This window comes from Sapajus apella, unplaced genomic scaffold (assembly GCF_009761245.1).
Source record: "Sapajus apella isolate SASKATOON/1434 unplaced genomic scaffold, GSC_monkey_1.0 scaffold11, whole genome shotgun sequence".
Taxonomy (NCBI): domain Eukaryota; kingdom Metazoa; phylum Chordata; class Mammalia; order Primates; family Cebidae; genus Sapajus; species Sapajus apella.
Genome location: NW_022436951.1, coordinates 24662579 through 24678724, shown reverse-complemented (window position 1 = coordinate 24678724; position 16146 = coordinate 24662579). Strand labels below are relative to the sequence as shown.

Here is a 16146-nt window from a genome sequence, read left to right as displayed (position 1 = left end):
TGTTTCCTTGGACCAAGTGATGAAGAAGTTGCTGAGGGCACAGCAGAAGCTAGAATTATATTTCTTCTCTTTTTCTGATCACCCCAGTACTAGTTCTAATTGGGAAGAATGGATTTAACTAATCTTTGGTTTGTATCTCTGTATGGAAACTGATTTCTTGGTAGAATGGACTGTTAATATATTTTAAAAGACTCATAACCTCTTAAAATCTAATTTTTTGAAACAGAGTCTCACTCTGTCGCCAGGCTGGAGTGCAGTGGTGTGATCTCGGGTCACTGCAGCCTCTGCCTCCGGGTTGAAGCAATTCTCCTGCCTTAGCCTCCCGAGTAGCTGGAACTACAGGAGCGTGCTACCACACCCGGCTAATTTTTGTATTTTTAGTAGAGACGGGGTTTCACCATGTTGGCCAGGCTGGTCTCTCAACCCCCTGACCTTGTGATCCACCTGCCTCGGACGTCCAAAGTGCTGGGATTACAGTCATGAGCATCCACACCCAGCCTTAGAATCTTAAGTACATAAATTATTCAGATTTTATTTTATTCGGAAGTAGAGACTTTACAGTATGGTGACAACAGATAACTGTAAAAACTTCTTTTCCTCAGTCATAACTTTGCAAAGATTAAACAAAACAAAACAAAACTTCTTTTTCAGATGGAGCCAGCAGGGGCGTGCATAGAACACATATACCAAACATCTGTTTGATAACATTTTTAAAAAGATGTTAAGTGTTCTTTTTATTGTGGTGCTTCAGATGCCTGATTCTAGAACTTGTGTGCATGGAACCTGTATTCTACTATTCTGTTGGAGTTTACAGGCAAAGATAATGATGGGGGAAGGAATTAACATTTTTGCAGGCCCTGGAATGTAAAATGTACTCACATGACCTCACATTAAATTCCCATGAAATCGACATTTTTTTGTAAATTTAATTTTAAAGGAAACGGAAGGACAATGAGATTAAATAACTTGCCCAAGGATTCTGGGTGAGTGTGCTCTGGAGGTGGGACTTATATCAAAGTCTCCTTGAAATAATTCTTGCCCGATATTTAATTAAACTCAGTGAAATTCCTCTCTTTGCTGCTGTTTAGGGTTAATTATATTCTATGCCAATATTAAGCCATAAGCCTTTCATTTTGGCCTTTGTGGCACAGAATTTTCTTTAAAGGACAGCTTTTTTGTTCGGTTGGTTTTGGTTTTTTTGAGACAGAATTTCACTCTGCTGCCCAGGCCAGAGTGCAGTGGCACGATCTCATCTCACTGCAAACTCCACCTCCAGGGCTCAAGCCTCCCAAATAGCTGGGATTATAGAGTGCGTGCCACCACGCCTGGCTAATTTTTATTTTTTGTAGAGGTAGGGTTTTGCCAGGTTGGCCAGGTTGGTCTTGAACTCCTGACCTCAAGTGATCCACCCACCTTGGCCTCCCAAAGTGCTGGAATTACAGGTGTGAGCCACCATACCCAGCTTTTAAAGCACAGTTTTAAAGAACAGCTCCAGAATTTGCTTTTTTCTGAGATGTCATAGGAGAGGTCAGTTTTAATGTTTGGTTAACACATAAACACATAGAGCCGAGGTCAGTGTGTTCAGCATTGGTCTGCATTTTCTTGCTGTGCCACGCAGGTTCTAGTGAATGTCCTAATTGTGGAGAAACGTCAAGTCAGTCTCAGCCCTTTCAGTAGGCTTTGGTTTAGGTTTAAGTGCCTTTCAGAGTGGATTACCTGTTGCTGTATTTTTTTTAAACTGCTGAATTTTCATCTTAGAAGTTCCAACTTCTAACTTTCTACACCAAATGATTTCTTTCAAAATTAGAAGCAACATAAATGAATGAAATCAGCTGGGCATGGTGGCTCACGCCTGTAATCCCAGCACTTTGGGAGGCCAAGGTGGGCAGATCATCTGAGGTCAGGAGTTCAAGACCACCCTGGCCAATATGGTGAAACCTTATCTGTACTAAAAATACAAAAATTAGCTAGGCAAGGTGGCAGGCACCTGTAATCCCAGCTACTCGGGAAGCTGAGACAGGAGAATTGATTGAACCCGGGAGACAGAGGTTGCAGTGAGCCAGCATTGCACTGCTGCACTCCAGCCTGGCTAACAGACTGAGACTCCGTCTCAAAAAAAAAAAAAAAAAGAAATGAATGAAATCATTAAAGTGTGTACTCATTGCTTTCTCTTGGTAAATAGCATCTCTGGCAAATAGGAAGATGAAACGTTGAGAGTTGAGAGGCAGAGGATACTCAAAAAACTGAATTTCTTCCTTATTCCCACAACACCTGAGTTCTAAGCTACCTACCCCAGGTGGCATCACCCTTGTCGCTCAGGCGTGGTAACATCCCTGGGCTGAGAGCTTTGCCCAGTTGCCGGCTTCTTAGTGCAGTTCCTTCTGCTCACTCTGTGGTCCCTTCCTGCCTTACGGAATTGTGCCGGCCTTGGCCTTTGCTTGTGGCACAGCTCCGTGAGCTCAGCCAGCAGGAGTTCCTTATGGGTAAAAGGAGAATGTGAGTGGCCTAGTACCCCATGGTGTTTTTGAGATTACATATTTCATGTAGTATATTAAGGAGCAGGATTGTGTAGATACCTCAGAAACAGTGCATAGATGCTGTGGGCAAGGTCTTCACCCATATGGTCTTGGGAAATAATGAGACAACCCTGCTTTTCCAGGGTTCTGGTGGGTTCTATGAGCCCCCTCTGATACCTCAGTCCCAGCAGAGGTAAATTAGCAAAAAGCCAGGGGCGTTTGTTAACTTTGTTTGAAAAACAAACCAGATTGAGACAGATATACTTACTTATAACTTGATTATGTGTGTTCATTTTTGACCCAGAAACAAATCGCAGCTGGGCTTAAGACAAAGAATAGAATGTGGGCTTAACTGTGTGTCAGAAAGTCAGTTTTAGTAACTCAGATTTTAGGTTTGTAACCCAACATGACTTTAAAGCTCTGGGATTGCTGTATAGAATTTCATGCTGTGGGTGTCAGAAAGCAGCACCCCGTGTTAGACTTACAGTACCCGCTACGTTTGCACTTTATCTTAGCGGCTGTAATTTCCAAGTTGGTGTATAGGTTTCTATTACTGGATTGAGAGAAGACCCTAAAGGCAGACCTGTCAGGTTTCCTGTTTCTTATTTAGTTCAACCTAAGGGACCCAAATATATCTTGAAATACCAGAGCTGAGATTATATTTGGTATAGGCCATTTGTGCATACTGACTGGTTAAGAATTCAATGGAAGACTTATAAACTACAATTTAAAATATTGATCCAGTTTATTTCTTTATATTTTAATTTACTGCTATGTGATCGCATATAGGATGAAAGTGTATTTAATTGTATTTTTTTGCCGTATATATTTGTTTCTACTTTTGAGGGAGAAATAATCAAAAGTTAAATCCAATAAAGACTGTCTGAGGCAGGTTATGACCAAATGCCACTCCCTTTAATTTTTTTTTTTTGAGACGAAGTTTCGCTCTTGTTACCCAGGCTGGTGTGCAATGGCGGGATCTCAGCTCACTGCAACACCCGCCTCCTGGGTTCAAGCAATTCTCATGCCTCAGCCTCCTGAGTAGCTGGGACTACAGGCTGTACCATGATGCCCAGATAATTTTTGTATTTTTAGTAGAGATAGGGTTTCACAATGTTGACAAGGATGGTCTCGAACACTTGACCTAGTGATCCACCCGCCTTGGCCTCCCAAAGTGCTGGGATTATAGGCGTGAGCCACCCCACCCCTTTTCTAAAAAACGGACATGTAAGAGAATCTTAGGTAACATAAAGACCTTCCTTGAGAATATAAATAGTATTTTAGTCAAATTTCAAGTTTATTGCTTTTCTCTCTCCCAACTACTGAAGTCATTCCAGATAGGAAATTAGCATGTAGAGTGGTGAGACAAATTTTGACTGAAGAATCATTTTCTTCCACCCCAAACCCAACTTTTAATAAGATACATGTAGGCTATTTCATTGTCATGAATCTTGATTCCAAGGAGGTAATAAACAGCAAATCTTTCTCTTCGAAATGAAGGATGTATGTATTTGCAAAGCTGGTGAAGGAGTGCTTACAGCTCTGCCAGTGGGCCTGACCAGAGCAAAACCAGGTGGTCCCCCTGCTCTTTCTAACCTCCCTTGGGGTCCGGGGCGAGGCTAACGCCCTCTCCTGGGCTTTTCTCCTTTGTTTGACTGGTGCGTCTAGTATAATGTGATTTCTGCCATACTTCATCCAGGAAAAGCATCCGATTGTCTTTACAAAAGCAACATTTCAGTGGGTTCTTACTGATGTATGGTGACAGAAAAATGGACTTGAAGGAAAAAAAAAAAAAAAAAAAAAACCAAACCCAGAGCCTGTTTAGCTCTGGCCGTGGTTCTGGGTGAAATTTATTATTTATAAATTTATAATTTATTATTTATCTGGTTTAATGCTTGATTCCCAGAGGAGAGAAATTCAAGATTCAAATCCAATCAGAGTTTCTTGTGCCAGAATGAAAGCAGCAGCCTCAAGACAGTTGTTAATAACCATTGAATGTGCATGTGTAGTTTGAATTCTAATCAGGAAATTGATCATGAAGAACAATTTCATATTACTATGGAACTATTTTTTTTTTAACCTGAAAGTACCTTGAAAAGCAATGAATTTATGTCAGACACAACCAGCAGGAGACACTGGCTTTTCCATAACAGCCCCTGCTTGGTAAGGAGATAGACCGAATCCTGCTTGCCTTACATGTTTGAAGATGTGTTTGCTGGTACAAAACACACACATACGTAGCAGAGTGAGTTTGCAGTTTCAGATCATTTTCTTGAATTCTGTGATTTGTGCTTTATTATGGCTGTGCAGTTTCTCCAGAAAGCATTTTAAAATGGCAACGCCTTTCTCTAGCTCTAGCCTGGGTCTGAGATGGCTGCCCCTGCCACGTGTCACACGCCTGTTCCACTCATGGTGTTTGCGTCACATAGGGGACAGCAGATAAGAAACAGATCGTGCTGCCCCTGTCCAGGGTTGACAAGCTTCGCCTCTAATCGCTGATTCTTTGATCTCAGCTCATTATTCCCTCCGCTGGCTATGATTAGAAGCTCTACAACTGAGCTCCTTCATTTCTTTTCTTGACTCACTGTTTTAAAAACTCATTTAGAATTATGGCAAAACCCACTTCACTGAGCTCCTTAATGTGTTTGATTCACTGATTAAAAAAAATTTTTTTTTTTTATATTTAATTGTGTACTTGCTGCATAATATAATAATTTAAGTAGCCGGGCATGGTGGGTGCTCGGGAGGCTGAGGGGGGAGGACCCCCTGAGCCCAGGAGGTGGAGGCTGCAGTGAGCGGAGATCTCGCCACTGCACTCCAGCCTGGGCAGCACAGCGAGACCCTGTCTCAAAAATAAACACATGAATAAAAAGGCAGCACTGCGTGGTCCCCGCACTTGCCGAGTAACCCCCGTTTTGTTCTCTTTTGTGTTTGCTTCCAGAAGTCCAAGATGGGCGGCAAGCTCAGCAAGAAGAAGAAGGGCTACAATGTGAACGACGAGAAGGCCAAGGACAAAGACAAGAAGGCTGAGGGCGCGGCGGCGGAGGAGGAGGGGACCCCGAAGGAGAGCGAGCCCCAGGCGGAGCCCGCCGAGGCCAAGGAGGGCAAGGAGAAGCCCGACAAGGACGCCCAGGACGCCGAGGGCAAGGCCGAGGAGAAGGAGGGCGAGAAGGCCGCGGCCAAGGAGGAGGCCCCGAAGGCGGAGCCGGAGAAGACGGAGGGCGCGGCCGAGGCCAAGGCCGAGCCCCCGAAGGCGCCCGAGCAGGAGCAGGCGGCCCCCGGCCCCGCTGCGGGCGGCGAGGCCCCCAAAGCTGCCGAGGCCCCCGCGGCCCCGGCCGAGAGCGCGGCCCCTGCCGCCGGGGAGGAGCCCAGCAAGGAGGAAGGGGAACCCAAAAAGACTGAGGCGCCCGCAGCTCCTGCCGCCCAGGAGACCAAAAGTGACGGGGCCCCAGCTTCAGACTCAAAACCCGGCAGCTCGGAGGCTGCCCCCTCTTCCAAGGAGACCCCCGCAGCCACGGAAGCGCCTAGTTCCACACCCAAGGCCCAGGCCCCCGCAGCCCCCGCGGAAGAGCCCAAGCCCGTGGAGGCCCCGGCAGCTAATTCCGATCAAACCGTAGCGGTGAAAGAGTGACAAGGACAGCCTATAGGAAAAATAATACCACTTAAAACAATCTCCCCCCACTCCCTTTCTCTCTCCCCCCTTCTCTCCCCCTCCCCCCTCCCTCCCTCCATCTCTCTCTCTCTCTCTCTCTCTCCTCCCCTCCCCCTCTCCTCTCTCTCCTCTCCTCTCTCCTCTCTCTCCTCTCTCCTATACTAACTTGTTTCAAATTGGAAGTAATGATATGTATTGCCCAAGGAAAAATAAAGGATGTCCCATCAAGGGAGGGAGGGGGTGGGAGAATCCAAATAGTATTTTTGTGGGGAAATATCTAATATACCTTCAGTCAACTTTACCAAGAAGTCCTGGATTTCCAAGATCCGCGTCTGAAAGTGCAGTACATCGTTTCTGCCTGAAACTGCCGCCACCATGCACTCCTCCACCGCTGAGAGTTGAATGAAAAGCTTTCCTTCTGCAATGGGAGTTGGGAGTGATGCGTTTGATTCTGCCCACGTGGCCTGTGCCAAGGCAATCAGATCTTTATGAGAGCAGTATTTTCTGTGTTTTCTTTTTAATTTACAGCCTTTCTTATTTTGATATTTTTTTAATGTTGTGGATGAATGCCAGCTTTCAGACAGAGCCCACTTAGCTTGTCCACATGGATCTCAATGCCAGTCCTCCATTCTTCCTCTCCAGATATTTTTGGGAGTGACAAACATTCTCTCATCCTACTTAGCCTACCTAGATTTCTCATGACGAGTTAATGCATGTCCGTGGTTGGGTGCACCTGTAGTTCTGTTTATTGGTCAGTGGAAATGAAAAAAAAAAAAAAAAAAAAAAAAAGAAAAAAAAAAGTCTGCGTTCATTGCAGTTCCAGTTTCTCTTCCATTCTGTGTCACAGACACCAACACACCACTCATTGGAAAATGGAAAAAAAAATAAAATAAAAAAACAAAAAAATGTACAATGGATGCATTGAAATTATATGTAATTGTATAAATGGTGCAACAGTAATAAAGTTAAACAATTAAAAAGAAGTGACAAAGACTTGGGTTTTTTGTTTATTTCCCCAGTCCCCCTCAATCACTGCTTTATTTGGGAACAGCGCACTATATTGGGCATCTTTCAGAATATATTTGGATAGAAGTAAAAAACAGGCCGGGCACGGTGGATCACACCTGTCATCGGCACTTTTGGGAGGCCGAGGTGGGCGGATGGCTTGAGCCCAAGAGTTGAGGGCCAGCCTGAGTAACCTAGTGGGACCCCACCTCTATTTTTAGAAAAAGTTGTGAGCATTGTTTGTTAAAATAAGTAGCTAGGCCAATGTAAACTATCCCCAAAGAAGTTAAATTGAAAACATACTGTGTCTATGCATATGCACCCTATAAAAATGTGGGTGTAATTAAGAAGAACAAAGATTTTGAATAAAACACATTGAAAGAAAATAAATAGATTTGATCTTGAAGGCTGGGAAAAAATGAAAGGATCTTATAGAAACCTGTGTTTGTAAATTGTGGCACCACTGATGGTTGTTCTGTTCTCTCCCATCCCCCACTTTTATTACCATATTCACGGTAGAGCCAGGAAAGGCCACCTACGAATTGTGCTATGAGACAGGAATGATTTGGAAGCCAGCATGGAACCGGCCTTGATGGTGACCGGGTTTCCATCCTGATTTTGCCACTGGTGACTTGGATGACTTTTAAGTCATTTCCAACCTTTCCAGACCTTCCTTGCCTTACCTACAAAAGGGTGTAGCCTTTATCACCTCTGAGGTAAGGTCCCTTTGACTACCGAACCGTTGAAAGGCTTGGGGATATACCGGGTGACAATATCAGTCATGATGTGTAGGTATGCACCAACTGATGTCGTGTCTCTCCCATCTCTTGATTTTCCAAAGCTCACAGAATAGTGAATCATACTTTAGAAAATTGCAGCATAGGAAATACCCTGTGGAATTTGTGAAGGCCAGTGTAACGGAATTGATTCTCAAAGGGACATTAATGATACAATGGATTCAGATGAACCTGGTTCCATTCTTATGGGTTACATTATACATGGCTAAATAAAAAAGGAAAAAAAATTTTGGGAGTAGCCTGTAATCTGTCTCTCACCTCACTGGAAAAGAAAAAGTGATGAAACTGAATATTATGTAAATATACCCATTGGGTTCAATTGGTATTTATGATCACTTTTTGAGTTCTTGTTTCTGTAGTGAGATAAATTTGAATTCTTAATGCTTGAAAGCACAGCATACAAGAATCTGTAAACACAGTAACCACCACGCAACTGTTTTACATAAGAAAAAAAGAAGGGAATGTCCAGGTTATTACCCATGTGTCCTCAAATACACAGAATAGCTTGGGGACCAAGTGATGGTGGTGGGGTGGTTACAGATTCAGTGAACCATGGAAGACATTTATATAGCTACTGATTAAATGCCACACATTTTTTCGCAGGAAAATGTGCTTGGTGGAAGTAATATTTTATATATTCTGTCCCCACTTCCCCTTCTTCTAATAAAAAAAAATGCTAAGCTTTTTGGTGACTAGAACAATCAAATCAGCCTCCCAGATTAGCATTTATTACTGTAAATTGCCATTTTTGAATAAATAAAAGACATTTTTCTGAGTTTATTTAGTCGTTGAGTAGAATAGGAGAATTAAAATCTGAGCTATATATATAGATTTATTTTATTTTATCTAACTCTATTAGGTGTTGAAGCAATTGAAAAATGTTAGAAATGTAGTCACCAAAATGTTTAAATCCGAATTTTAACCTAGCCATGGTTCATAACATTTAATTTTACCATACTGAAGAAAAAACCTTGGGGTGTAGTTTGAAGTTGTATGCAGCAGAAAATGTAGTACACGTGGGAGTAATTGTCTCAGCCAGGAAGGGAACAGTGTTGGGCACCATGTTAATTTTGGATTAACCTAGATTGTTCTCTCCTCATGAATGATTTAAAATGACGAGAAGGGACTGCACAGGCTGTGCTCAACAGGCAAGTCCGAACCATCGGGGAACGCACCGCCTATTGGCTTCACTAACTCAGGGATGTCCCTCTCTGTGAAGAATGAAGGGTTCCAGGGTCTAACATTCATTTACCGGGCACCTTTGTGCAGCAAGGAGGGAACCAGGAGGAATCCAGAGGAATGTGTACAGGGACGCCAGGCTTGTCCCTCCAGTTTGAAGATCCTGTTCAGTCACTAGTGCTGCTTCTGAATGATGGGAATGGACTCCAATCCCCAAGAGCTGGCATGTGCCCTGCATCCCAGGGTGGCCCTTCCTGGCTTCAACCCTGAGAGAAGGCCATCTTCAGCCTGTTCCTAGCCATATGGAAGCAGAGGCGACACCGGCAGTCCAGGAACGTCATTCCCCGTTCTTGGAGAATCTCCTTTCTCTCTAGAATCAAAGTGTAGGTCTATTGGACAGTAAGGACTTGGTTGTCAATTACTTGTGCCGACAAGATCTGGACGTACTTTAGCTGGGTAACTTTACCTAAGTTGGGTAAATTATTAGGTATCAGCATAGCCAAGGGTACTTACTGCGTTGCTAACAGGAAGCTTGTTTTCATAAAGCATCCTGGGACTTCAATTTTCATTAAATGAAACATCCTGGTATAATGAAGCCCAGTATCTTCATCGAAACATGCACAATTAGTGTCCATGATCAGAGCTAGCTGTAGGACACCAATCTTAAGTGGTTCTTTCATAGATAGAAGGCACATACACATCAACACATTTCAGTACAACTTACTTATAAGATTTCCTATTTTGATGTTTTCCAGTTTCTTGTCTCAAGATTAAAGGGATTACTCTTCATCCTTTTGATTTCTATTCTGCTATTTGAGAAGGTAACGAGTTATTTTGAGCTTTGTTTTAGCTAATCTGCAGAATAGTGAAAACTGGATGCTCAGGAGGTAATCTTAAAAATGTACCAAATGGCAGTACCACTAGTAGTTGTGAGATTAATCAGGTGAGCTTTTACACTCATGCTTACAAAACGAGGCACAATTTGCTTGATTTTTAACTGACACTGAGTGTTTTACTAAGTAGTTAATATTTTAAATATTTAGCCTAGAGAGTGCTATTTGGTCGCAGTGTCACATATTTTCTCAACACTGTCTCCTAAGAGAAGAATTAAAAGGCCAATGTAGGAAGTTTTTCATGAAGCTATATGTCATTGATTTTTTATAAATGCAATCTCTTACCATGATCCTATATGCTTTCCACTGCTTTTTTTTTTTTTAACTGTTGTTGTTTGTTTGCTTGTTTTTAAACTTTTTTTTAGAGAGTTTCACTGTCACTCAGCCTAGAGTGAAGTGGTGCCATTAGAATTCACTGCAACCTCCAGCTCCTTAAGAGATCATTTTGCCTTAGTCTTCTGAGTAGCTAGGACTGCAAGCAAGCACTACCAGGCCCAGCTAAAATGTTTTTTTGGTAGAGACTGGGGTCTCACTATGTTGTCCAGGCTGGTCTCAACTCCTGGACTCAAGTGATCCTTCCCAAGGTGTTGTAATTACAGGCCTGAGCCACCATGCTCAGCCTGAACCTTTTTAAGGACACAATTTATTAGAAGTGTATAAAATCTCAATGTCCAGGGAGCCACTGATCTGGTACATTTCTCCAACTTTACCTCAGTCTTCATTTTATTAAAAGCATTATTCATTTTGAAGCTGCATGCTTCCATTCACATACATATTTAAGGGAATTCCTGAGGGAAATAACTTTGAAAAAGAACCATGATCATAAGAAGAAAAAAAAAATTACTCTGCAACTGCACATAGTGAAATAAACCAAGTAAAAATCTCATATCTCCTTATCTCCTTCTATTTTGAAATTATTTATTTATTTATTTTTGAGACAGAGTTTCTCTCTTGTCCAGGTTGGAATGCAATGGCATCATCCTGGCTCACTGCAGCCTCTGCCTCCTGGGTTCAAGCGATTCTCCTGCCTTAGCCTCCTGAGTAGCTGGGATTTCAGGCATGTACCTCCATGCCCTGCTACCTTTGTATTTTTTTTTTGAGACGGAGTTTTGCTCTTGTTACCCAGGCTGGAGTGCAATGGCGCGATCTCGGCTCACCGCAACCTCCACCTCCTGGGTTCAGGCAATTCTCCTGCCTCAGCCTCCTGAGTAGCTGGGATTACAGGCACGCGCCACCATGCCCAGCTGATTTTTTGTACTTTTAGTAGAGACGGGGTTTCACCATGTTGACCAGGATGGTCTCCATCTCTTGACCTCGTGATCCACCCTCCTTAGCCTCCCAAAGTGCTGGATTACAGGCGTGAGCCACCGCGCCCGGCTACTTTTGTATTTTTAATAGAGACAGGGTTTCTCCGTGTTGGTCAGGCTGGTCTGGAATTCCCGACCTCAGGTGATTCTCCTGCCTTGGACTCCCAAAGTGCTAGGTTTATAGGCATGAGTCATCGTGCCCGACGCCACCGCACCTGATCTCTCTTTTTATTTTTAATTTGTATTTATTTATTTAAGATGGAGTCTCACACTTTCACCCAGGTTGGAGTGCAGTGGTACGATCTGGGCTCACTGCAACCTCCTCCCAGGCTCAAGTGATCCTCCAACCTCAGCCTCCCAAGTAACTGGGACTACAGGTGCACACCAATACTCCCAATTAATTTTGTGTATAATGTTTTTGGTAGTAGAGACAGGGTTTTGCTATGTTGCTCAGGCAGGTCTCAAACTTCTAAGCTCAGGCAATCTTCCAAAGGTGGCCTCCTAAAGTGCTGGGATTATAGGTGCGAGTCACCACGCCCGGCCCTGTCTCTTTATCCTATGTGCTTGACTTCCATTTTTTCCTAAGGTCCATATGTCACATTTATTCTTCATTTTGTTGTCTTTGAAGGTAGTTTTATATTTTCCCTGAGTTTCCCTCTGGGTCCAGGAAAATTTGGCATTAATATCATTCATTTATAATTTAATGGCTTTGCATAATGTACCCATTCCTTTTATTGCAGCTCCTTTAGGTCGATGTGTTAAAATGTTAAATGAAAAAATGAGGGGTTAACAAGCACTTATTTAGAATCACATAGAGAACACATGTACTTGCTTTCTTTAGTTTTCATTTTTATTTCTTATATAGTCCAGGATTTAAGAGACTAAGAGAGTCACAATAAAAACCTTATCTTGGGGATATCTCATCTTAAATATAATTTTTACATATATTTCATGAATTCTGAATCAGAGTTTCAGATAATAAAAAACAGAACACTGGTAGTCTACATGCTTCCCTGAATCCCTGGGTAGAGAAACTTATACCAAAGCTTAAAAATAAATATAGTTTGGGTCAGGTGCAGTGGCTTATGACTGTAATCCCAGGACTTTGGGAGGCCGAGGTGGGCAGATCACTTGAGGCCAGGAGTTTGAGACCAGCCTGGCCAATATGGTGAAACCCCATCTCTTTGAAAAGTACAAAAATTAGCTGGGCCTGGTGGCACACGCCTGTAACTCCAGCTACACAGGAGGCTGAGGCAGGAGGTTCTTGGGGTGGAGGCTCCAGTGAACTGACATTGTGCCACTGCACTCCAGACTGGGCAACTGAACGAGACTGTCTAAAAAACAAGACAAAACAATATATATATATATACACACACTAATTTAGAGAGCGCTTTATATATATGTGTATAGTTTGTAAAACTATACATACATATACTATATGTATAAAAGGATACATATATATTTTGATAAATTAAAAAAAAAAGATCTTAGAGACTGAGTTCCAAACACTAGAGGCTCTCAGTTGGTGATCTCCCTGTCTTTTTAGCTATGAATTTACTCAAGTAGAAAATAAGTTTGAATAGGCAACAAAGATTCTTGCCTTGTAATTGAGTGAGTTAATCTTTAACGTTGATTTGTCGTATTTAAAAGCCACACACCTAAAAGTCAGGCACATCACATAATTACTCAAAGAAAAACAGGCCCCTGTTTTACCTTGAGGAAGTTCTGTTGACTTGTCACAGCTTTTGTGAACAAAAAAGAGTGGGGAAGAAAAATGAAAAAAGAAATTCCCCCAGTTCTCTCTCTCAAAAAAAAGCAATCCTCAAAGACTGCATTTCAGTACTGCACCAACAGAAACAAACCAGTTTTGAGTTTCATCGTAAAAAGAGATGATACATGTAATTCCAAGAGCCTTTTACACAGGCTGGGAGATCTGATTTGACAGTTGAACCCCCTTAAAAGAAATGACTGCAAGGTCCTACAACAGCAGTGAAAAATTTCCATCCCACTCTGCCTCAGCACAGACGGCTAAGAATAGAGGAACTCTCAGCCGGAACCGCCCACTGCCAAGCGCACCCTCGTCTGCCTAGTATGCAAATTCCCCAGAGGGTGGGGTTTTTCTTTTCTTTCTGTTTCTTTTTTTTTTTTTTTTTTTTTTTTTTTAATTTTAAGAGCTGAGAATGATAGAAACTATATTTTGCTTGCTGTCTATTCAGTTGCTTTCTCTTTCAGGAGCTGAAATTGTCTTAACATTCAGAGCAAAATCTACCTTCACAAAATAAAATACACACACACACACACACACACACACACATACACACAACACACACACTATAGTGGAACTGACAAAAAACAATTAAATAGAAGACAAATTTAATTAGAGTGCATCAGAAAGAGTTGCTTACATTTTGGATGCTAATTAGAACTTCATTATAACTTTTTTATCTTTTATTTCCTGCCTTTCTTACTCTGTTTCCTCTACATTCTGTCTTTCCCATCAAGCTCCCTACTTCCTCTTTTTTTGTTGTTGTTCAGGTACTTCATTTCTATTGTGATAATGTCACTCTTTCCCTCCCTCCCTCCCTTCCTCCCTTCCCTCCTCCCTCCCTCCCTTCCCTCCTTCCTCCCTCCCTCCTTCTTCCCATTCTTTCTTCCTCCCTTCCTTTCTCTATTTTCTTCTATCCTTTCCTTCATTCCTTCCTGCCTTCCTTCCACTGACTGCACACTGAGGCAAATGTTACACTGGGCCAGAACTACACATTAAATGTATCGTTCTTACATTTGTAAGCTGACTGTTTTTTCTGACTGCATAACCCTCATTCTTCATTTGTTCAGGAAGAATAAGTATAATTTACTAGGAACTGTACTTTACTCATCTTCCTTTTCCACTGCCCCTTGCCCCCCATTTATTTATAAGAATAATAAAGATTAAGAGAGACCATGTTCAGGATCAAGGTGATGTGAAACAGTCCTTGATGTACAGAGCTTATTAAAAGAGAATCTCGAAGGTTCTTTCACTAGCTCTGTTTCAGAAAACAAGGCATCAGTGCCTAAATGTCACACAAAGTGACTACATAAGAATTTTCTTGGATGTCTCAATGAAGAGATCCCAGCTCCTAGGCTGTGATCCTAATTCAGTAGTTTTTTGTTGTTGTTGTTTTTGTTTTTTAGAAGGGCGGTCTTGCTCTGTTGCCCAGGCTGTAGTACAGTGGTGCAATCTTGGCTCACTACAACCTCCATCTCCTGGGTTCAAGTGATTCTCCTGCCTCAGCCTCCCAAGAAGCTGGGACTACAGGCATGCGCCACCACACCTGGCTAATTTTTGTATTTTTAGTAGAGATGGAGTTTCACCATGTTGGCCAGGCTGGTCTCGAACTCCTGGCCTCAAGTGATCCACCTGCCTTGGCTTCCCAAAGTGCTGGATTACAGGCCTGAGACACTGCGTCCAGCCTGATTCAGTAGTTCTTTAAAAAGGTAGAGGGGTAGGGGTTAGGGCAAGAATGTCATGAAGCTCCTCTTTGGGAATCTACTGAGATAGTGTGACTCACAAGATCTGAACAAAGAAGGTAGGCTAGAATCAGGATTTAGCGGATCATTCTTTGATTTTAAGTCTACCTCATTAGAAAAAAAAAATGGTAATAATAGCAACAGAGTTGCTGTGAAGATTTTCAATAAAACCTGGAAGTAACTGCTTGTCATACACACTCAGTGAGCCGCAGCTGTTCCAATGGAGGTATCAGTTCCAAAAAAAAAAATGTTGGGGTCATAAGCTCTGGCCTGTCTATTTCAATTGGAAAGGAATATACAATGGGAAGGAATTTCTTAAGGTTTCCTTGGAAATACAGTCACAAAGACCACAGAATTGAGATCTAAATTTTCCTCCAGAGAACAACCCCTCTTTGTAGGAGAAAAAGAAAACACTCGAATGTATGGCAACCTTTTTAGGGAAAGAGGGGGAGGTCCAAATCCAAGATGGTTTTCCTGAGAATATTCAAATCAGATTGTGGAGATAACTAAGATATGAACCAAGGAAAAATAACAAGTTGCTTTTATGTATGGGAGGCCAGGTTGCTGGAATCCCGCCTTCGTAACTTACTTAGCTCTGTAACTGGGGGACAGATTTCTTCTCAGAGCCACAGTGTGTTTACTCAGGAACTGAAGAGGCCAGGCGCAGTGGCTTACATCTGTAATCCCAGCACTTTGGGAGGCCGAGGAGGGAGGAACACTTGAGGTCAGGCGTTCGAGATCAGCCTGGCCAACACAGTGAAAACCCATCTCTACTAAAAATACAAAAATTAGCTGGGCAGGGTGGCGTCTCCCTGTAACCCCAGTACTCGGGAGGCTGAGGCAGAAGAATTGCTTGAACCTGGGAAGCGGAGGTTGCAGTGAGCGGAGATCGCACCATTGCACTCCGGCCTAGGTGACAGAGTGAAACTCTGTCTCAAAAAAAAAAAAAAGAACTGGAGAATATATCTGCCTCGGGGGCTGTGGAGAGAACAGAAGGCTGCATTTAGCACACAGCCTAATACACAAGCATTCGTTAGATGGATGCAAGACCATGACGTTCATTTCCTTCTTAAACAAGGGAGCAATCAAGAGTGAGGCAATCTCGTCTTTTCCCTCACCAATTTTTATGAGCAATTTCTCTTAAAGGAAAACTTTAATGTTATGGATTGCTCTGGTTTGGTTTTTATTCATTCTGTATGTATAAAACACTTCCCCATATGTCAGCTCTCCTAGTGTGTTCTGCATTGCTTCATTCATTGGTTCACCAAATATTTATTAAGCAGCTGCTAT

At 42.5% G+C, this 16146-nt stretch overlaps 1 protein-coding gene across 3 annotated transcripts in view; it reads left to right on the top strand.

Moving 5' to 3' along the window:
* Nucleotides 1-7155, top strand: part of BASP1 (brain abundant membrane attached signal protein 1) — a 63833-nt gene extending 56678 nt beyond the window's left edge. For 2 of the 3 annotated variants that reach the window (XM_032279062.1, XM_032279064.1), the window contains exon 2: nt 5458-7155. In XM_032279062.1, coding sequence (XP_032134953.1) covers nt 5467-6147 — 681 coding nt within the window. In that variant the 5' untranslated portion in view covers nt 5458-5466 and the 3' untranslated portion in view covers nt 6148-7155. Of the gene's footprint in view, nt 1-4329; nt 4336-5457 lie in introns of those variants that run through there. The other variant, XM_032279063.1, reaches the window with a different exon arrangement.
* The last annotated feature ends 8991 nt before the right edge of the window (nt 7156-16146 follow it).